This window comes from Telmatherina bonti (assembly GCF_933228915.1).
Source record: "Telmatherina bonti genome assembly, chromosome: 15".
Classification (NCBI taxonomy): Eukaryota; Metazoa; Chordata; class Actinopteri; order Atheriniformes; family Telmatherinidae; genus Telmatherina; species Telmatherina bonti.
In genome coordinates, this window is record NC_136613.1 from 20037969 (window position 1) to 20060398 (window position 22430).

The 22430-nt window shown below is 40.9% G+C and overlaps 2 protein-coding genes across 5 annotated transcripts in view; one reads left to right on the forward strand and one right to left on the reverse strand.

Annotated features, from left to right (window-relative positions):
- Positions 1 to 2582, forward strand: part of LOC306766399 (electrogenic aspartate/glutamate antiporter SLC25A12, mitochondrial-like) — a 20923-nt gene extending 18341 nt beyond the window's left edge. For both annotated transcript variants that reach the window (XM_079254147.1, XM_079254146.1), the window contains exons 14-18: positions 178 to 318; positions 1166 to 1304; positions 1577 to 1735; positions 1826 to 1916; positions 2012 to 2582. In XM_079254147.1, the coding sequence (XP_079110273.1) occupies positions 178 to 318; positions 1166 to 1304; positions 1577 to 1735; positions 1826 to 1916; positions 2012 to 2213 (732 nt within the window). In that variant the 3' untranslated portion in view covers positions 2214 to 2582. The remainder of the gene's footprint in view (positions 1 to 177; positions 319 to 1165; positions 1305 to 1576; positions 1736 to 1825; positions 1917 to 2011) is intronic.
- A 144-nt stretch (positions 2583 to 2726) lies between these two features.
- Positions 2727 to 22415, reverse strand: LOC306766400 (dynein, cytoplasmic 1, intermediate chain 2a-like). Of its 3 annotated transcripts, XM_079254150.1 has the most exons (17): positions 22306 to 22410; positions 21047 to 21158; positions 19836 to 19953; positions 17271 to 17358; positions 16136 to 16225; positions 15691 to 15806; positions 11017 to 11103; positions 10667 to 10829; positions 10458 to 10557; positions 9630 to 9755; positions 7707 to 7853; positions 7508 to 7621; positions 6918 to 7051; positions 5731 to 5875; positions 3898 to 4038; positions 3667 to 3792; positions 2727 to 3468 (listed from the first exon to the last, which is right to left on the reverse strand). In XM_079254150.1, exons 2-17 carry the CDS (start codon positions 21146 to 21148, stop codon positions 3355 to 3357), a joined length of 1911 nt encoding a protein of 636 aa, XP_079110276.1. In that variant the 5' UTR covers positions 21149 to 21158; positions 22306 to 22410; the 3' UTR covers positions 2727 to 3354. The 3 variants fall into 3 exon arrangements, with proteins under 3 accessions (XP_079110276.1, XP_079110275.1, XP_079110274.1); XM_079254149.1 differs by lacking the exon at positions 16136 to 16225 and having other exon boundaries at positions 22353 to 22415; XM_079254148.1 differs by lacking the exon at positions 16136 to 16225.
- Positions 22416 to 22430: the final 15 nt, after the last annotated feature.

Sequence of the window (22430 nt, forward strand, 5' to 3'; positions counted from 1 at the left end):
ACTGAGATAATGTGAAAATTCCTGCAGTGTAGAAATGCTTACACATTATCACCATTCTCACCCAGAGTTCACCCCTTAGATGACAAACCTCATTTAATGCAAAAAAAATCCCCATAGAAACCTTGATGTCTGCATGGAAAATACTTATAAACTTTGTTTTTTTTCTGCATCCTGCAGGCTGGAGGATCCCAGGTGATTTTCACCAATCCTCTGGAGATTGTTAAGATCCGACTGCAGGTGGCTGGAGAGATCACCACGGGCCCCAGGGTCAGTGCCCTGAATGTTGTCAGAGATCTGGGCTTCCTTGGCCTCTACAAGGTGGGTCAGCACCTCTGCAGCACCATGACGTCTGCAGCATCAACCTCTGCTTACTGTCAAACAAGGACAGTGAAAGGCACTATGGTCTTGAGATACAGTAAAAGATGAGTTTATTGTTCACTGGACAGTGTGCACCTGAAGGGTTTTAGTTGTTAAATGCAGTAGAGGAAAGTTATTCCTTTTTTTTTTTTTTTTTTTAACCAGAAATCACAAGTTATTTTTCTAATTAATCATTGATTTTTAATCTGTAGATTGGCAGTGGATGAAAGAGATGAAACACTGCTGTACATGAAAAACCAGTTAGTGCATTCCTACACATATAATGAGGATCAGAAATAGAAATTTGAACGTCAAAGTGTCTTGTTGACTTTACAATCTGTTTTCAGACTGCTTGACTTAACATTGTTAAACTGTTGTAGGTGGAAATGTGGACAACAAGCAACAAATTAGTGATGGTGGTGATGGGATCTTTTCAGTTGTACTTACAGCTTGGAGTCATGTTCATTCTCAATATTTTAATGGGTGGCAGACTGTATGGCTTGTTTAAAAAAAAAAAGAAGAAAAAAAAAAGCTGACCATTTGTAGAAGAAGCCAACACTCTGGCGTCCATGTGGGTGCTGTGTGTGTCCGTGATGGATCTATCTCTGGAGGTTCAGTCCTGAATCCTTGCCTGAGGCTCTGCAGTCCCATCATCAATAGTAAAACCCCTTGTAGGCCCAATATATCAACTCCTTAGCCACTTAATCCTTCCAGACAAGCCAGCTCTACCAGTCTTTGCCTATTTATCTGTCTTCAGAGGATGCATGTTTTCCTTTTTAATGTGGTTTTTTTTTTTTTTTTTTGTTAGGGAGCCAAAGCTTGCTTTCTGCGTGACATCCCCTTCTCTGCCATCTACTTCCCTGTTTATGCCCACACCAAGGAGAAGCTGGCAGATGATGAAGGAAGGCTGGGCGCCCTGCAGCTGCTCACTGCTGGAGCTATTGCAGGTAACAAACATTTTAAAAGCTTGGACAATCTCAACACTCAAAACGGAACCATGCTGTGTTTTATAAAAGGATGTCACATTGTTTGTTTCGAAAAATGCACTTTGGTTTCTGCCCCATCAATAGCTTGACTTTATGTACAACGCTTTTGTCACATCACACCATGAAGGTATAGCCATTTCAAGCCCTGCATGACACTGCGAAGAGGATATCAGAATGTCATACCATCTGTGCATAGTAAAAAGTGCTTCATTATATGTTTTGTGACAAACAAGGTGTACCGGCGGCTTCGCTCGTGACCCCTGCTGATGTCATCAAGACCAGGCTCCAGGTGGCGGCTCGGGCAGGCCAGACGACGTACAACGGAGTCATTGACTGTTTCAGAAAGATTCTCAGGGAGGAAGGTTTCAGGGCATTTTGGAAGGGCGCAGCAGGTAACACATGCATTCACACTTTTATTGTCCCACAAACGCATTGACATCAAATCTAAATAAGTGACTTCAACAGTTTCTTTCTCCCATCAGCTCGTGTCTTCAGATCCTCACCACAGTTTGGTGTTACACTGGTGACCTATGAACTGTTGCAGAGATGGTTCTACGTTGACTTTGGAGGACAGTAAGTATTTTTTGTCATGCTTCTGAAAAAAAAGAAGTAGAAACCTCATATTGACGTCAGTGTACAGTGTTCAGTATGACTGTTTCTCTCCTCAGTCGTCCAGCTGGTTCTGAGCCCATTCACAAACCCACCATGGAGGACTTTCCTTCTGTGACTGCAGATCACATGGGTGGTTACCGCCTGGCGGCTGCAACTTTTGCTGGAGTGGAGAGGAAGTTCGGTTTGCACCTTCCCAAGTTCAAACCTTCTGGAGGGGCAACAATCAAATCAGCCAATACCGAACCTGAGGCCTCTTAAAAGGTTACGAAAGATGGCTGCGAGGGCTGCATGTTCCTCCAATTTGTGTTTTAAGTCAGTGTATTGAGCTGTCTTACTTCAAATGCTGCATGGGAATGGCTACATTTTTTTCTGAATTGTCTTTGCATCGCTTGCACAATGTTACTGTACATATTGTACTTCTTAAAAGAGGGACATTATGGCTTTACTAAGGGTTGAAACTGCATTTTTCTGGTGTGGATTAGTTTTGGTGTGCATGTGTCATTCACATTTAAGACACAAGGATGTACAGATATTTTCAAAGTGTTTATTTTAAAATCATGACCAGGGACATGGGAAATAATTTAAATGTATTTATTGTATTTTATTGAAATAAAATCATTCAAAGTGTTTCTTTCTACTGTGAAAAGTACATTCTCAGTTTGATACTAAATTTCTCTCATCAGATCCCATCAAATATACATGCCTGATGTGGAAATCAGTGAGCCAGTACAGCATACACAATCCCCCTTTTTGACTTTAAGGATAGTCCAACTCCAGCTGTATGGATTAAGTGAAAATTAGACTGGTATAAAACAATGAAGTAGAAAACTGAACATTTTACCATCTGACAAAAGTGAAAGTCATCAAGTCTGAAGGAGCAGAGATGAGGACTTTAGCTACAGCTTTGAGGTGGCAACATTCCTGGACATTTTACAGATGTGATTGCTTTACTGCACCTTTAGTAGAAATGAAAATCTACAGTGTGACTTTTTTTTTTTTTTTAAATTAAGTTTCTGAAATGGAGCACCTGTTTGACAGAGGACCTTAAAATTAAGGTTTTTGTTAGCACACAGTAAATAATGATGGGTAATGATTTGACAATCAAAGTAAAATTAAAACTTTAAGGCATCTGGCTGAAGAAAGGACAACTGTTGTATGAATATGGCTTCCTGGTTTTGTCTGAGGTTAATAGCCCTGACGCTTGTGTGTGCACAAGGAAGACTGCTGATGTTCCAAATAGAAAAAAGTTGGAAATCAAAAGATGTTCGTACTTCTGAGGCATAATCAAACATTTTTTTCTTCCAGTCATGTTATTGCATCTTTTCCTTCCATCAAAATAGAGCTGACATCAACAAGCACATAACTGGTCCCTTAAACATTGCATCCAGTAGTGACAAGCTCACGCAGCCAGACGCTGAGCTGCCAGCTCCTCAGCATCATCCCTGTTCTCGTTGATCTCTGCCAGTGTGTGAACAAAGCGAGTCCACTCGTCATTCCGCGGAACTGCGATTTGCTGCAAAGGAGGAGCACAAGAGAAGCTTGACTCAAACCGCAATGAGTCTGTTCACTGTTGACGTCCATCAAAGGTTGAGGAATAGCATAAAAGTAATTACTTAAATCCCCTCAGATGCTCTTTACATTAACTCTAAGGTGAAAGGGGTATTCTAAGCAATAAATAAAAATGCATCTTGGTGATACAGTGCCAGCTCACCTCTCCAACATCATATACAAGAACTTGTCCATCAGAGTCTCCCACTGCAATTTCTCTGCCAGATTGAGCCCATCTCACCCTGTTGAGGGCTGGGTTACCCTCCACTGTGACACTGGCAGTGGGCACCTAAAACAATAGTACAGAACAGGAATTAGGAGCGAAAACCTGTTCTACAAACAGCCACACAAATCACACAAGGTGCGGTTAATCTTGATTGCTGGGATGTTATACCTCTGTGTCGTTGTTCAGGTTCCACAGATCGAGGTGACCAACACCATCCACACAAGCAAATAAAGCCGGGTGAGTTGGAGACCACATGACATCATACACGTAATCCGAGTTATCTTCAAATGAGTACAGCGGCTTGTTGTTCTGCCAGGAGGATGAAAATAAGGCTCAACAAGTAATCAAAACAGAACTGAAATGAACTTCATGGTGAAAAAAATAAATAAAAAATAAAGCTAGAAGCGTTCAGTGAGCGCAGACCTCTGCCAAGCCATAGGGTCACTCACCTGAGAAAAACCACAAAAGGCCAAACAGCCCACTCAGTTCCCAACCCCATGCCAACACCTTGTACACTTGAAGCTAATACCAATATCTATTTCCATCATCAGGATAAACACATCTTATTTAGAATCCTTGACATATATATATATAACATAGCCTTAGATACAAAGATGAACCAAATTGCTATGATACCCTTGAAGTTCCTAAAGACATGAGCATTTTCTCCAATGGTAGGAGTCTGGGCTGGCAATCACTGCATTTTACATTTCCCATGTTGTCCCATGATTGGGGGGGGGGGATTGTTCTGGTCATTATCTGTTGCGGTAAAAGCTGTAATGGCAGAATGTTCCTACCTACCTCCTAATTGTAAATAATCCTTTAAAATATTCCTTCTTGAGTTATGTTGGTAACAGACAAATTAATACTGTCAAAAATATAACCTTCGCCTTGTCAGAGGTGAAAAAATGCAAACACATAAATATATATACTGTGTGGTGATTGCTCATTAGAGGTGATGGTGTGTGTAGGAGATAAGACCCTGCATATCTCTCAGTCAGAGCAGTCTGTGGTTTCATGTTGCTTTTTTATTCTACATTTCCAATTTGCACCATCTTCCTCTGTTTCCTGTCTTCTCCTTTACCATCAATCAAAAACAGCTCATTAGCATCAAATCATTGAGGGTTTCTTATCTTAAAACCATGATGTTCAGCCAAAATATCAGAACTGGCTCTATAATGACAATAAAACGGTTTTCGCACATGATCTGCAGGTATGATGTTTCCTGCACAAAACAGCAGAAGATTCTCTGTGTGAGATGTGCTGAAAGCACAGCGAGGCGGCCACCGAGTGGAGTACACACAAGGCAAACCATGATGAAAAAAGTCCACTGCAAAAACTGCAGTAAACAAGAGTGTTTTGCTTACAGCAAATCAAGGATGTCGGTTGAAGCTGTCTACAGTTTATGCATGTGTAACATATCTACAATATTAATGATGCAAAAGAAAGGAACACAAAGCCTGCAGAAAAGAATCAGAACTGTTAAAAGTCATGAGCACACACACTTGCTCCCAGTGGCTCATTCAGACATCACTTAAAACCAAGGATTAAGTATTTATGCAGACTTTACTCTGTCAGCCTGAATCTGATTTAAAGCCAAGACATTTATATTCTAATTTGTGTTTTCATACATTCCCCCTCTAGAAAGTGTCTGTACCCCCAGTGCCTGTGTGAAAATATAAAGAACTGGAAAAACGAAAACCAAATTATTGCAGAGATTGTGCTGCTGTGAACTGTCTTACTTATGATTTTAAATAACTTGTTTTGACAAAGTAAATGTGGCTGTAGTGGCTGCCAGAAGGCTTGCCTTAAGATCTCATCAATACCCGTTTAACAAAGTCATGAAAATGACTATGAAAGGGTTTGTTATTCTGATCAATAAATATTATTTTATTACATTTCAAAAAGCATTTTATGAGATATAATCTAGATAGAAAACACACAAAGGAAACAATCGGTTTGTTAGCATCAACCAATTAAATTAATCTAGGATCTGCATACCTTGGTGCTCCACAACTTGACTGTCCAGTCAAAAGAAGAGGTAACAAACAGGTGGGAGAAGTCCAGTGGCCCTGCAGCTGTGTGGCAGTGGATCCCCGTGATGGGACCATGGTGACCCTCAAACATTTCACTAATGCCCGCCTTGCTGTGGAGCACACAAACAAATACAGAAATAAGTGAAAACACTGACAGATTCAATTGAGCATGACTAATTTAATCTTTAGACGCAGCAGATGTGAAGCAGACCCTCAGTTACAACATTTGAAAGTGTGTCTGCCTGCTGCAGAAAAGAAAAAAAAAAAAAAAGACCAACAATCTAAAGGGTTAATGGCACTGCTGTTTGTTACAATTTAGGTATTACATTAAGCGTGAAAGAAAGCAACAGGCAGAGATGGACCTCTGCTGGACATATTTACAGTAATCATTTACTTATATCATGTAATTACCAGCAGGGTGGCAAAAGTGCCCGTGTCCCTTCAACCACATGTTGCAGTGCAGTTACCCAACTGAGGCTCTGATAATTAATGTAGAGGGGTAAATACTCAGCATGAGTGATGCTTATGCATTATTAACTGTGATGAGAGTATCATACCATTGTAAATGAGGTGGAAAATTATTCCCCCAATTACAGAGGTGATTCTGTTGTGCAAAACCTAGCAGCTATCCCCTCTCTGTGGTCTCTGGGTACACTACAGGACATTTAGTGTGGCTCTGATTTAAGCCACATTTCTCTGCTGAGGTCCTTCCATCATGGGAGAAGCCCCCGGTCTCTCAAACGAGAACATTGTGGGATGAACTGCTGCTTTAATTCTCCCAGGGACAACCAACTCTAAACAAACTGTCTCACCCAGAGAAATATACTGAAAGGGGAGGGGGAGAAAAAAGAAGAGGGGGGGAAAAAATGATTTGTTTCCCCTGCATGTGTGCCCTGTTTATACTGAACGACCTTTACAAACACAACTGACAAGCGGAAAAGAAAAACAGGATGACTGGGCAGGAGTGAAACCTCAAACAGCAGGAGATCAAGTGCTGGATTTGAGTTGCACGGGGAAGTGAGTGGGCTTTATTTATTTGACACCCGGTCCTAGGTGGGCCTAACAAGTCGCCTTAGTTTCCTGCTGGCGTTCGAGAAGGACGCTGGGGGGGGGGGGGGGGGGGGGGGGTGTTGTGGTTGCCAACAGACTCACCTTCCATGACGACATGACATGTAGACGGAGCCGTCTTCGCTGCCCACCACGAAATTGTTGACATCTCCAAGCGGGAAAGACATGGAGGTGACGGCTACAGCTTTGGACTGCTTGAACACCAGCTCCATGCTGTCCTAAAGAAGGGAGGAAACATGGAACAACATCTGTAACAGGCTCCCGATTCGGTTTTATGTTAACATTTGCCCTGCCAAGCACAACCTATAAAAATCACTTGACAGTTTATTAATGCATAATCTTAGTACGGCTAGCACTTTATAAAAAATGTAAGTTTGACAGAAAGGTCTTGGCAGCAGAGATGTGATGACACAGCTGGCGAAAATAATTTCCATCAAACTGAAAAATGAGCTACAGAAAATAAAATGTCAGAGTGCAGCGTCAAACATGAATCCAAAAATTAATGTTAGAAAATAAATAAATAAATAAAATAAATAAAAGCGCAATCAATGTAAATGTAGGAAACAGGAAACATCTGCGACAAGACACAAATACAAACATTCATTTTTAATCTGAAGTAATTTTATATCTCAAACTTTGAGTTATTTAGAAATATTTCTCATAAGATTTGCCACCTGCGGCTGAGAGAGCATGTCCAGGCTCCATGAGCACATCTTCCCATCAGTGGAGATGCTAATCAGGTTATGGGCGTTCTGGGTGCCGACCACGTTCACACAATAAACCGGGTGCTGCAAAGACAGTGAAGGTGAAATTTTTACTCTTATGTTGAATATAAATGAGGTATAAATCGACTGTGCCTAGCATCAATGGTACCGTGTGTGCAGCTGCTGACAGGGGAGTCCTCTGCACAGGGGTCCTCTTGTTGCTTCTGTTGTCCCACAGCACAATCTGTCCTGAATATGTGCCCCCCACCACAACGTTCGGGTGGAACTTGGCAAAGGTGGCCGACATAACAGCTGACTGTCAGAACAAAGGAGGAAATATAAAAAAGGAATATAAGAGTTTGTGCCCTGGAGAGGGAACTGGTTTGTACAAAATCTGCAGTATTTGTCAAAACTAACAAACTGTGATTTCCACTGACTAATGGCAGCAAATGACCAAAGCAAGGTGGAAAACATGACTCGGAGTTTGTGGTTTGGTTTGGTATGTAGCAAAGCCACTAATGAAAACTTAAGAGTGGCTGGTGGTTAATATGCAGCAGTGAAGACATTGTTAATGATTTTCATTGTTTCCAGTGAACATGCCAGATAATGACGGAAGATCCAAGCTGAAGAACAGAGCCCAGCAACTCTGAAAGGTGGCTGCACCATATAAACTCTTGTGACAGGGCTTGAGATTTCTTTTTACTGGAAGAACTTTGTATCACACACATCTTTCCAGAAAATCTCCCATTGTTAAACTTATTCATGAGTCAAACATTTTCTTTAGAGAGAGTTCTTTGTTTCGGGTCATGCTCTATCTGCCTTGTTTTTAGTTTGATTTTTACAAAAAAAAATTATTTTCACTCAACTAGTGAAAACCATCGTGTACATTAAATCTGATTATTACATTAAAAAATATGATAACTTGTCCGTAAGATCATCACTCAGCTTTAATATGCATTTTTTTAAGTCCTGCACTGATACAATTCCTTAAAGCTGCTGCTTCTGGAGTTCTGTGGATACAACCAGAAAATGGATCAAGAAACAACATGAACCGTCCAAAGTGTTCAAGCCTGTATGAAAAAATGTGACAGATGTACCAGAACAAGTCCGACTGACAGAAGCTCCACACCCCCAACCCACACGCTGGTAGTCAGCCAGGTGGTTTTAATATAAATGTGAATCTGATTACATTTACTAACTATAACTAATCAAACCTGTGTGTGGCTAACTGGCTGACTTTATATCCTTTATTTTTCCATTTATTACTTGAAATATCCACTTCAAGCCATTTTTTTTCTTGTCCTGCTTTATCTCAAAGTTGGAACAAACCTTCATTACTTTTTTTTTAAAAATCAGCCAAAGATGGTTCCATATCTTCAGCTTCAGTTCTTTTGGTTTCAGCAAGAACATTTTGAGACTGGCCAACAAGATCAGTGTATATTTACGATGTGTCTTGACTAAGTTGGCCTATACACACTTTCACCTATCACAATAAACAATCTTTTACATAACTTTGTTGACAAAAACTGTGACACGTGAAGAAAATTACCTTTTCAGCCAAGCTGGAGGTACAAAGAAAACTACATTCACACTACTGTTCAGTTTTATTCATCTGAGCAGCATGCCTACAACTACATCCGCTCTGAAGGCTCCAACATGTGGTTCTACTCAACTTGTCTTGGTGAAGGAGCCTCAGGGCAAGCATTATAATAAGGCTGAGCAGAGCGATGGAACTTGACTGGTCTCCCAGCTAGCTTGTCTGAACACAGGGCCCTTGTTTAGATGCACATGATAACCAGCTTTACCCTGCACACTTAATCCTGCTGCAGTGCTCAGATTCCATTCAGCTCCTGCGCCACAGGTCTTCTCCGGCGCCTCACGAACATGTGTTTGTGGAAAGATGTGGTGGAGGTGAATGCCAACATAGTGAACTCACAATGTGAAGTAAGGCAGGCGGAGTGCGGGAGGCGAGGCGGCAACGTGAGGGTGAGCAAAGGGGACGGTTGGCAATGTTTTGTGCTCGTCGAGAATGGTGGGGGGTGGGGCAGAAGGAACGAAGGGAGTTTAAGAGGAAAAGAAATGTTTTTGGTACCTGACAGTGGAAGACGTATTCTGGCGTCGCTTTCTTGTACTTCATGTTCCACACTAAAGCCACTCCATCTGGCTCGTGTGGAGCGTCCTCGTTGTTGTTGTACGAGGCGACCAGGAGCTCGGGATACTGGTGGAAGAAGAAAAGAAAAAGAAATGAAACAGACTGAATGTTGGGGAGAGGCAGACATGCCCCTAAGGCCTGGCTCAACGTGGAAAAGACTTGCCTGCCTTGTGCAGTACTGCTGACTAGCTTCAAGAATAAGTTACCCTTTCCTTTAAGATTTATGGCTTATTTACATCACTTTACCTTCCAGAGAACTTCTGGTAAAAGATCTCTACAGGGACTCAGAAATCTTTACAAAAAAAAAAAAAAAAAAAGTCTCACACACACATACACAAAGAAATGTAATCCAGATGAAAATAAACAATTAGGCTCAGAACCTGAGATTAGTATTCATACATAATTTTGGATCATAAGGGGTGTTAATGTCGCTCTGAGCTAGAAATACAGTGAACAAAGAGCTGGTATTCAATCACTGTCACAAGTTGTTGCAGAATCAGGCATTAAATGACCTTAGACACCAGAGGAAACAAATCATTATGGCCTACAAATAAGTGACAATTTGTATGGGATACAACTTAATTTTCCTGAGGGAGTTTAGGCTTAAAGTAAATGCTGTCAAACTCAAGTAACATAATCATAAAGCATTATGGTTGTGAAATCCTGTTCTCTCAAAAGCCAATTATACTTACACTGGTTCTGTTTAAGCTAAAACTGGTGCAACAATTCATTCACAGCGCCAACTTTATTATTGTCCAAAAATATCACCTGGGGAGACCAATCCAGGCAGGTGACAACTCTGTGTTTGGACCAGCGTTCATCTGTGAACTGCCTGTTAAGGGAGAGCTTCGCTCCAGCCTGAATTTCACTAGAGAAAAAAAAACAAACATAGAACCATAAAATCAATAAAAAGGTCTTCTTAAAGGAAAAAAAAAACCAAAACCATCTAAAGAACCAGCCAGTTCAATTATTTTTACTCCTCTTTCTCCTTCAGGTCACGATCACTGTAGTCAAAGAAGAGGTCCACATGCTCGGACAGAGCCCGTTCAATGATGCGAGTGCTGTGGTCGAAGAAATTTGCAAACTCCTCAGAGTGAAGGATCTGGAGTTTTTCCTCCTCCGTCAGCTCGTGGGGGGGTGCTTGACAGAGAAAGAGATGTGCAAGAATGGAGGAAAGACGATGCTGCTCATGGTCATTGTAACATTGAATCAAATGCTCTTTTTTGTAGAAACCAATTTGTTCTTTTTAACAACTCAAAAATATATCAATGATAAGCAGCTCAATTTCAGTACCGCATCTCAATTCTCATCACGAGTTATCAAGTACCTTCCTCCTCCTCTTTCTGCTCCAGCTTTTCGGTCTCTGCTTCAACCACTGGTTGAGGTGGAACAACTTCTTCCTCTTCTTCTTCCACTGTTGATCAAAAAGAGATTTTTAATTAACATCAGGACTTGCACTGCGTTACGCTGTGTCAACTGCATGTCTGAATCAACAAAGTCCTCTGTAAAAGCTTTTGTTTATGATTGCACATTTTGTCTGTCTTACAAATCAAAGCTAAATCAAATCCAAGGCTGCTTCATTTCCCACCTCTATTATTTCTTTTTTTTTTCTTCAATTAAGCCCCACGGAGCAATTAAGGGCAGAGCAATAGTGATTTTGTATCTCTGCCTTGCATTCGTTTGGTTTGTCAGCACTATGTCACCATTCAAAAGGAACCTGCTCCTCTAAAGCAGGGAAGTTTGTCGTTTGAATTGAAGGGACACAGCGCAGCGGGTGTCTTGTTGTCATAGGGACCCCTGTCTTTCCCAGTGTTAATGAGACTAGCCATTCAATAGCGAGTTTAGCCGTCAGTGTAGCCGTTTCCTCTGTGTCCCCGTTGCAGGTTGCCCCCTTCAAGGCCAGGGGGCAGAAGGTGTGAAGCAGCTGCCTGGGCCCATCCCATTGGACTGGCCAGATGACAGCATGGTGCAAAAGCAGATGGTGATGCTGGGATTGTCTTGTGCTCTTCAGAGGTGGCATGGGGATGGCACAGAGGTTTTCCGCCTGGCTGCCCCGAGACAAGCCTCTCCCTGAACGGCAAGCCTGCGCAATTACCATCCTAGCAGGAGGTCCTGCAACTCCCATTCAACCTTAGAGAATGTACAACAAAATACAGGCCACACCAGCTGGCAAACTGCACACTGGTTTTACCTCAAAGAAGATGAACATGCTTTTTTTTTTTTTTTTTTTTCCCAAACATCCCAGAGATGGTATTTAGCCAATGTTTTCAATGTTACAGAAAACAGCAGATAAAACAGAAGCAGTTGGAAATGGGAAGGACTTGCTTCGTTCTTACAGGCATTTATCCGCCATGAGCCTTGCAGTTAATCTTAGATTTACGGAGCCACATACCAGAATTTCCTTCCTACTGAGATAATCTAAATGATAATGTCATCTGTCACTTTGTCCATAAAGTGATTTATTCCTTTTCTCAGATGGAGGTTCGGGGGACGAAGGTTATTGGGTGCACTGATGAGTTTACAGAACTGGGTTGATGACACAAGCCATTTCAATGTGCAGCCATACTCTACACCCAACAGGAGAAGGTTAAAATCTTTCCTTTCAAGGGCCTCAATCAGGCTTAAAGGAAAACAGTAATCACTGTCTTTCAGCTAGTCCTGGCCATGCTTGTCAGCCCTTTTTCCTGGTGAGGCAGCCAGAGCAATCAACCTGCCAGGCATTAGGAGCGGACAGACAATCTGAAAATAAAGGGTATAATGCACCTGCCAGCCAAAATGGCCATTTGGAGAAAAGCTAGTGATCCTTGTGACCCTGCTGGGGATGTGTGTGTGGGGAGGGGGAGGTAGAAGCGAGGTTGGGTGGGTTGCATTTAACAGAATTCACCCGGATCACCGATGTCCCATACACTGACACCTCCTCTCAAAGCAGGCCCAATTATGGCTTTTGTACCACTTAAGAAATAAAAGCCCTTCGGGGGGAGGGCGAGTCGGACCGGAGGGGAGAGTAATCGCAAGTCGACGTCAATAGACAATATATTAATGCAAACATGGCATGTGGCCAGCGATGAACTATAAAACAACCATTGCTGGAAGTTGCAGGTGTCTTTCGCTTTCTATACGTCCAGACAGAATCAGTCTGACTTCAGCACGTGTGCAAGTGTTTTCTTTGCTGCTTAAAGGGCAACATGAACCCATAAGGAGAAAAAAAATCTCCAAAGGCAAAATCAATTTTTAATTCAATTCCTTTTCTGGTTCATTCACTTTGTCCTCTACTTAAAAAATCCACTATTTGTTGTTTTAAAGTGCAGCTTTTACTCAGCCATAACAAAAACCTAATATTCGGAAAGACGTCCACCATCTTCAAACAATCTCCAGGGACATAATCTTTCTCTATTATGAAAATATACCTTAAAAAGTATAAATCTGTGTTAGTGACACAGTAAAACCTGCAGACGCACTCAAAAAATTAAATAAAATAAAAGCATGTAGTCCTGGGTAACAACTTCTACCTTTGACCACACTTTTGGTAATCAAGATTTAACTTCCCTTAATAGAATTTCAAAAGTAGAACTTTTTCATTTGTAAGTCTGTTATATATTGCTAGATTGTATTTATATATCTACAAAATGTATATAAACTGCCTTGCATTACTGTTTCTTGCCAACTGAAATGGAGATCTTGTGGGATCACAACACTAGTGTAAAACTTCTAGTATTAAAATACAGCAGTAAAAATATATATTGCAGCAAAATTATAACTGCTGTAAGACAAGTTAAAACACTAAAGTTTTGATTTTTGAAATCCAGACTCCGTAAAATAAAGCAATGATACTGAATCAAGGTTTCTGCTTTAAATGCTCAGCTACCATATGACAAGACACAATGGATATTTAACAGTACTAATCATAAAGAGCATAAAAGCTGACCACAATTACAAGTGGCACTCGAAACAAGAAGACCATTAAGGGCTTTTGTGATTAAAAGTTTTGACCTGCCTCTGAATTCAAAGTGATTAAAACAATCACATTCAATTAAATATTAGATCTACTAAACTGCTTGACATACTTGTATCCCTGATGAGCCTTTTTGAAAAGCTGTACTAGACCAACTAGTCAACCCCCCCCCCCCCCCAAAAAAAACCCTTATCTAACAATATCTTACTACATAATTATAGCCTCTTATTGAAGAGCGCATACTGATGCAGCACACTACCAACTAGTACTGTTGGAGGTCGTGGCCATGGTATATTAATTAAACTACTAGTATTAGACAATATCTTCTCTTCCCTTCATCCTTAAAGAGCACACTCTTTAAATCAGCTGGTAAGTCATTTGTCCAAAGAATCTCAGAGAACATACCGCTGTTTTTGGAAGATTTAACCAATGGTGGTGATTTCTGCTGTGTGAATCAGTTTTCTTTGACTAAAACGGTGCATCTGGTCTTGCCACAGCATGCACTAGGCCCAGTCTGTCGTATGATAAGGTGCTGCAAAAACTAAAAGCATCCCTTGCGCCATGGCTACTGAAATGACTTGTTACAAGCAGACAAGTATAAAAATGAAAGAAACTCTTAAAAGGCAAGTAGTTCATGTTACTAGCCACTTTGTGACTGCTCTGTGTATTTTCGTTTGCGATCAGATGATCTTAAATCCTGAGCCATCTTGCCAGCACATTGGGAATCATCTGCCTGCAGCAGCCAGTGCATGGTAGCCATTCCCTCTGAAGCCACAACCCGCTGACCTTGAGAGGGCTGTGTCGGTGCTGCCTTTTGACAACATAATAAATCGTTCAATCAGAAAGCAGGCCTTACGCCACCCTACACATCAAAAATGCAACAAGAAGAGCAAGCTGGGAAGGGGATGCCGCCTCATCGAGTGCCAGAACTGATGGTGTGAAAATGCACAATGTCACTGAGTGTGTTTCGTTATGTGCCTGTTCGGTGAAGGGAGAAGACAGGGAAGCGAGGGAGTTGATGAAATGATTACATAGTGGCAGCGTGGGGAAGGGGGGGGGGGGGGGGGGGGGGGGTTGTTGAACAGTTGGCAGAAACCTTCGTTGTTTAACAGTTTTACGATGCCCTGAGCAGTCCGGAGTAAAGAGCGATGAGGAGCAAAGGGATGCTCTTTGTCAGAAAGACTTGTTCTGCATATTGCCTGTAAAATAAATAAAAAATTAAACCAAAAAACTATGCAACCTTTCTAAGTTTTCTACTCATCAGTACACAATTTAAAGCCCTAATCAAGCTCTCAAGGCTGCTGTAAAAAATGTTAACTGGTGCAAACTGAGAAAACAGGTGAAAAAAAAAAAAAAAAAAGGCAACTAGAAGTTAAAACTGGAGATTTAAAATCCTAATCAGGATTACAGTCAGGCGTATTTTTCTCCAGCTGTCATTACAACAAAAAAAACAAAAAAAAACAAGAACAAGCAGCACGGCAGGAAATATTGCATATTTAATGCAACATGTGTTCAACATGTGGATTTCAGTGCAAACCCAAATACTCTTTGTCCAGCCACAAGAAAGGAGTTCAACGCAGCAATTACATACATATCGACACGCTTCAGAGGCAATAAGCAGTCGAACGGACGGCGCTTCATATCTTCCGCTCCAATCGCATTTCTCCTTCCTGTCACTGGATTTCTTATCCTGCTCGTTAATTACACCAAAGCAGAGCTGGTTGTGAGATTCAGGGAAGCAGAGCTTGTCTGAATTTAATCTCTGCCCTGACTTCTAATGTTTCCTGGGCCTCATTTTTTCCCTTCACTTTAATCTCAGCGCCTCGTCAACGTCTTTCACTTACTTCCGGTTCCTACGTGCGTTTTCATAGAGCTCGTGATGATGCTGTTAGAAATGTTTCTAAAGGAGCATTTAACACTTCAAGGGGGAAAACAAAACCAAAAAAAAATTAACATTTGTTAGTTTCAGCTTTCTTTTTATCCATTCTTTAAGAGCACACAGTTCTATATGTGAATAACTATTTTAATTCAGTGATTTATGTGAGTCACCTTGTTTGGACTGAGTCATGACAGGTGTCTGGGTCTCTTTGGAGTAAGACACTGTTTCACGTGCCGGGAAGTCCACTTGTGTGATTTTGGCCATCCCCAGTTTTGGAGTTACGCGCCTACAAGTACAAAACAACTCAATCTTTGCACACAAGTTAAGACAAAACAAAAATATTTTATTAGCAATCCTACTCATTTAAAAACATGGCAAACAATCTTGGTTTATTTTGCAGCCATTCTCACCTCCTTCAGATGGAATCTTAAGCTGGTCAAAAGTAAATACATTAGTTTTCCATGGAATGATGAAGAGTTCACATTAGTTTAGCTACTGCTGTGAATAACTAGCGACTCATGCATGACTATACTGTTTTTCTGGACTGTTTTAACTGAACAAAGACTTTACTAGACAAAGTAATCATGCCATAGATTGATAGAAAAGGAAAATGACCAGGAAAGAAGGGAAGAGAGTGTCCAGTACCCCAGCTCAGAATCAGAGTGAAGTTGAAGAGTGGACGGGTCAGAGTCCCAGTGCAGAGTCCTGATTAGTGCCACAGCAACAAGGCAGCATTAGTGACAGAAAGATGGGCAAGCACAAATGAGGAGAGGAAATACAGTTATTATGGCACACAACATGCCGATTTATTAAGGTCACAGGTCAGTTCATTTGCATTTGATCAGAACATAAGTAAAATTTAATTTCTTATCCTCTTTTTCCATCTCAAATCAAGCTCGAATGTGCTCACACAAAACCCAGGGACGGAGGAATGCATCTGCTTAAAATGCATGGACACACACAGACCCTCTGAGGTGAATGTCACAGGGTGTAAAGTGCAGCCTGCAGGGCTGCACCGGCCGAACTGTGTCCCACCAAAGGCTCTGAGTGTTGTGTAGCAAAAGAGAGGTGGAGGGCGGGGTGGCGGCGGAGCAGAACCCCCCCAGGGAGAAAACATGACCTCCATGTGTGTAGGAAATGGCCATGCTGGTGAGGGAAATGAGTCAACACGTAGGGGGAACAGCTCACCGGGCCTGATGGGACACTAGGGGAGCTTGAATTTCAGCCCAGGGAAGAGGTTCTAATTAGGGGTTAAGAAGTCCCCTAGGCGTCACAGCAGCCCACAGCTTTATTGTTAATTTAGAATTGTTTTAATTCAGCGGCAAATAAAAGAAATAAACATGCACACAGTTTGCATAAATTTGTCATCATTCACTGCAACTATATCAGGATTGGTAAAAAGCTTAAGCTCGGTTACATGCTTTACAGGTATCCATGACCTTCGTGCAGAGGTGGAAAGTAGTGCAAGGCACAAAAGAAGCAAAACACACAGGATCTTTGAGACAACTTTCAACATGCTTCCTTAATTATTTCCTGCATCAATGTATTTGCAATTTAAGCTTCTTTAAGCTTATTCTTTCTGGCATAATTAAGACTGTCTGGATAGACATACTGCAGTAAATTAATACAGGACTATCTCTAAGTAGAAACTCTTCATTAACAAGAATGCTTGGACAGATCCCACATGGTAAAGTGCAGTGTTGTGGTTCAAGCATTTGCTGAGGGAGGATGTATGAGTGTGTGTGACTACCTGGCTCCCAAGGCCCCATCAGAGTCTTGGCTCCCTGCCTCACTTGGCGTCCCTGCCGATTTGGCAGTAGGAGACGTGGGAGGAGGGACTACATAGGAAGACAGACAACGCTCATCTGTTATACTGTAAAGAAACTGACATGTTTGCAGCAGAAATACATAGACTTTTTGGTGGAATAAAGGTTTGAAGAAAGACATTAAATCTTGGAAAGACGTTAAATCTGGGAAATAGATTTCCAGCTATACATAAGTGGCAAATGAGGAAAAACCCTCATCTACAAAGCTAACCCACACTGCAAAATTGGATTAAAAAACAGTTACATAAGCAATATCTTAATGAAATGCATGTTAAATATATGCACCTGGTATAACTAACAAAATACAGTAAAACTATTAAAAAAAAAAAAAAAACATGTTTATGCCTTTGGAATATCTGCCACAGTGTTGGCCAGCATCATCAACAAATTTCTTATGGACCTCTTCTGCCACCTGCTGTTAGCAACATGACAGTGCTCTGAAAACCTGCTCTTGGTGAGCTGTCAGTCCAGTACATTTACACATCTGGTGGTAGCCTCTGAGAAAAAATGTATGCCACACAAGATGACACTAAGCTCAGGCTACAAGATTACAGTGAAGAACTGCCTTTCACACTAATATTCTGCATGACCAAATAAGACATTTTATATATATTTGTAGTATCAAAGCAATTTTAGAACAAAGCACAACTAAATAAACAGAACTGAAAAATTTCAATTATACAGAATTCTAACAGGAAGACATCATGATGATCTATATTGTTCACTCTAAAAGGCCTTTACACAGTAGACCCAATGCAAATAAACACAAAATTGCAAATAATTCAATATGGATTAGCATTTCTATCTATGCATACCAATGCGACCCTTAAAGCGGTTGGAAAAATGAATGAATGAATGAATAAATAAAAACAAACTCGCAAGGTGGATTCCATATCAAGCCACAACAATAGTGTGCTGATGCTTCAAAAGAAAAGACAAACAGAGCACACTGGGTACACGTTGTTATAGAAAAGAGAGGAGAACTTGAGAATTTCCTTCTTTATTCCAGGAACTGAAGCTGGACCAGAGCCTTTATTATGCCCACGGGACAGTTCAAGGATCTGCTGTAGCAGTTCACTCCTTTCTTTAAGGAGCAGAGCTAAGTCTGAATAAAATAGCAGCGAAAGTGACACCGAAATAGCTTGGAACAGGTGATATAAATCTGTCCAGAAGCATTCTCTAATTGGTCAATTATACATGTCATATGTGAATTTTAATATTACCTCTGTTTGGTAAAAAAAAACAAACAACCAAACAAAACTTGCAAAATTGTTGGACAGAATTTCAACACGGGCTGCACGGTGGCGCAGTGGTTAGCACTGTGGCCTCACAGCAAGAAGGTCGCTGGTTCGATCCTTGGCTGGTTTGGTCAGTGGCCTTTCTGTGTGGAGTTTGCATGTTCTCCCCGTGTATGCGTGGGTTCTCTCCGGGTGCTCCGGCTTCCTCCCACCATCCAAAGACATGTATGTTAGGTTAATTGGTCACTCTAAATTGCCCCTAGGAGTGAGTGTGAGCATGAGTGTGGTTGTTCGTCTCTCTGTGTGTGGCCCTGCGATGGACTAGCGAGCTGTCCAGGGTGTACCCTGCCTGTCGCCCAAAGCCAGCTGGGATAGGCCCCGCGACCCTGAATTGGAATAAGCGGTTCGGAAAATGAATGAATGAATGAATGAATTTCAACACTGATGCAAATGTGATGATGTTTACATTGATTTGACACTTGGCTCTATAAAAAAATATTACCATGCAAATTATTTGGACAAAATATTCAGAGTAGCTGAATAAAAGCTTCAAGTCTTTTGCTGACTTGTATTTTTGTCTGTTTTTTGTAGCTTTTCTTGTATTCCCTCTAGCCTTTCAGTAAGGCAATAACATATTCAGCTGAACTGAGGTCCACTGACTAAGCTAGCCAATACAGATTATTTCACTATTTGGTCAAACCAGTGTGCTAATCTTTGCATAAGGAGGGAGGGGGAAAGTATGTTACCCAAAAGTTAAAAAAAAAAAAAATAAATCAGTCAAAGTTTTAGGACATCTCAATTTCTCCAGGTTGTTATTACCTTAAATAGCAATAAACTATCAGAGAATTTAAAAAAAAAAGGTATGGTTACCTAAAGCTGAAAAAGTACACCTTTTCATGACACAAAAATACATTTTTCAGGGAACATGAACAAAGATTAGCTTAAAGCTGTCATCAGCAATGGAAGTTGATCAAGTTTCCAGGTGGCACAACCAAAGAGATGTCCTAACCTTTGTGGATTACGTACAACTCTCTCTGCATTTTAAGAGAGAATTGAAAAAATAAGGGTGTTCTAAAACTTTTGACTGATAATGACATACACACACAACCACCCACTCACCCCCACACACGTACACACACATAATCCCTTTGGCCAGCACGTGTTTTCTAATGACACAAAAGTTAAAAGCAGAGTTTGTGATAGCAATACACTATATGTACGAACCATCCACAGGTAATAAAAAAAACATACCAACTGCAACATCTGTTGTTATTCCCACACTTTGCAGAAGAGCTTCAGCCTCTCGTCTTTTTTTCTCCAGGTCAGAATCATCCTGCTGAAGTGTAGCTTCTTTCAGCTGTAGGCCCGCCTAGACAAAGTAATGCACCACACCAGGTAATAATGCAATGTTACACTCAGATGCTCTTAGACCATAATGTCAACAGAGTTGTGCTCGTCTTTAGCAAGTTTTCCGATAGTTTACCTGAGAAACTTTAACCAGTTCTGCAATAAACTATTAAAATCATATCTAATCCCCTTTCCTAAACTGCATGATGAGCAAGAATCTCTGGTGCCACAGAAAATGGTAAATAAAGTTAGACTGAGTAGAATATCAGTAACACCAGTGAGTCATATAGAAAACCGGTGGGTGGACAAAGAAGACAAGCAGAAGCTGGATTTGGAAAAAAGCTGCAATGTAATTTTACTTTCATCAGCTGTCCAGGTTATGCTCATTGCTCTTATAGTTATGGGTAGAGTCTAGCCATCCATTACTTATGTAGCAATGGGGACGTCACCTGATGCACTGAGATGTACCTCGCTCTATTTCTCTAATATATTAATGTGTAAATATATGCAAATATTGCTGTCTCTAACTTATTTCTTCTTTTTTCCACAGGTCTTTCTAAATAAGTGCAGTTGTACATGTTGATCTGTCTTTCCTGTCCTCTCCACCCCAACCAGTCGAGGCAGATGGCTGCCCTCTGGGTTCTGACGGAGGTTTTCTTACTGTTAAAGGGGAGTTTTTCCTTCCCACTGTCGCCTCGTGCATGCTCAGGACGGGGGATTGGATCGAAGTCATGACTCGATGCAATCAGTTGGTTTCTATTATAGGATATGTATGAATTGGCTTGAAATGATGTGTATGTTGATTCGTGTATGTAAAGTGCCCTGTGACAGCATTGTTGTGGAGTGGCGCTATACAAATAAAGTTGAATTGAAGTTTGCAGTAAAGGTTTGTTTAGCCTCTATGAACAACATGAAAATAGTGTAACATTCCCTGAACTTCAATTAACTAAATTAGTTTTTACACCCAGGCTGCAACCTGCAATAAGTCACATAAATATTGAGTGTGGAAGATAAAGTAAATAGGAATGGCTTTGAAAAAAATATGTCAAAATGCTCACACTTATTTTCACCCAATAGCAGCAATTATTCCAAATGTTTACAAAACTGAAAATTACCTTCTTGCGCTCCTCTTCCTTCCTTCTCTTTTCCTCCCTGATTTGTGCCAAACGCTGCTTCTTCCTTTCAAGCTCTGCTTTCAGCTCACTTTTGTCCGACATGATGTCCCACCTGTATTTAAGCAACACATGCTGGTTAATCTTCACTTGCAGTAACTTGGGAAGTTTTCTGAGCAAACACTAGTTTATATAACAATCTACAATGAAGTTCATAAACAAAATAATAATCGCAAATGTCCACGTCTTCCTTATGAATACATGTGAAAGTGGCTTACAAAGCCGAAGACCTACTGACAACTGAACTTCAGGACCACCTTGCAGAGAAAAGCTGCATTGTCTCACTGTTTTTCCCCACTCTGCCTAAGAGAGTTAAACACTGTCAAAGTTTGCTGGCTCTTTTACCACGTTTGCCACTTAACATTCTAAATGTTACCAAATATACTGCTCCATTGTCCAGCCATTAGCTCATAAACAGCTGTTGTTCAAATAAACCTAATAATGACAATACCTTTAGAAGTGGATCCGATATTCGGATGGTACAAGTCATAACTCTGGTAGCAGAAACTTTCGGACGTAGGTAATACAATATTTGGTCAACAAATCAAAAACTAATATTTGTTACTGAATTTAGCAAGCCATCATCTAATATATCGATGTGTAATCAAAAGGAAAACAAAACGCATAAACACATGAAAATAAAAACATTTTTCACAGACTTTACTGAGGCTGACCTGGTTCATCAAGCTAACAGAGCCCCACCCTACAGCTGGTGCAAGCCTGCACCCTGCTAGACCTGGGAGAGCTTATTCAATCTATTGTCTACCGCCATTATTTACATTAGGAGAGTAAATTTAAACTTTTATTATTATTAAGTTATATGTAATCACATATTCTGACTAATAACTCACTAATGTTCAACCAGCCTCTGCTAATGCTAAGATTAGCCTTCCTGTCAGTCATGATTAGCCTCAGAGAAAGATAAGGCTCATGCTCTGTGGCTACTGAATAAGTTGTCGCCAGCGGGGAAAAGGCAAAACCAGCTCGTTTTGTTATATTTTTTATGTCACGGAAAATGTAACACACACAATTCAGTTACGAATCATCTAAAGCCTGAGATGCCGTTTAGCTAGCTGATACTTTAAGTAGTTCACCGGTCGCACTTGCAACGCTGTCTCTCACTTTCCACTGCGCCGATCACAAGCCAAACAAACGTTAGAAGAAAAAAAAAAAAAAAAAAACACAGATAAATAACAACTTACAACTGTGTGATGCTACAATTCCCAGAACAAAAATGCACACAACAAACCTTGCAGCTGGTTTTCGGCCTGACACTAAATGCCCCGAATAAAATACAAAACAATAGGGCTGACTACCAAACTACGGG